At 38.7% G+C, this 527-nt stretch overlaps 1 protein-coding gene across 1 annotated transcript in view; it reads left to right on the top strand.

The window, feature by feature from the left end:
- Positions 1–55: 55 nt before the first annotated feature.
- The window catches only part of LOC119593087 (T-cell activation inhibitor, mitochondrial-like), a gene marked incomplete at its 3' end in the record, with an annotated part of 8,492 nt that continues 8,020 nt past the window's right edge, over positions 56–527 (top strand). The window contains 1 exon segment of the mRNA XM_037942011.1: positions 56–202. Within this exon segment, the coding sequence (XP_037797939.1) occupies positions 168–202 (35 nt within the window). The 5' untranslated portion in view covers positions 56–167.

Raw genomic sequence — 527 nt, 5'->3', positions numbered from 1 at the left:
TTACTAAACCTAGTTCGGCGCCTTAAACTCGTGTTTAGAATCGCCGTTTGTTTACATCTCTCAGCTGATCGTCTGTTCCCACGGTCGCCAATGTCCTCCTCTACTGCGACGTGAACTTTTTTTTCGTGAAAATTGTCAGGGCAGAATATCTCTAGGTATTTGTCTAGATGAATACCTATTATTCATGCCATGTTGCGAAATGGTATGTATTCTTTCGGTATTTAATGCTGATTAGTGGTGTGTGTATTGATTTTCTCGGGGTAATTTGTTCTTAGTGTGTTAAGGGGGGATATTGATGCGTCTAAAGACCTTAGGGAAGCTGTAAAAATCAATGATTTGGATTTTCAAGAGTTTGTTGTTTAGTAGTGTTTTGTTGTGATGGAGAAGGAATTAGTATTGGGTATTTGTTTCATGTTTATTACCGCAGCCATTGCGTCCATACAAGTAAGCGGTTGGCAAGTATTGAACTCTACTGTATTATATGCTATCACTTAGAAGCGTGCATTCCAGAAATTGATGAACACTTA

Source organism: Penaeus monodon, chromosome 31 (assembly GCF_015228065.2).
Source record: "Penaeus monodon isolate SGIC_2016 chromosome 31, NSTDA_Pmon_1, whole genome shotgun sequence".
NCBI lineage: Eukaryota > Metazoa > Arthropoda > Malacostraca > Decapoda > Penaeidae > Penaeus > Penaeus monodon.
Note: the sequence above shows the minus strand (reverse complement) of the source record. Positions and strands in the feature narration are given on the sequence as shown.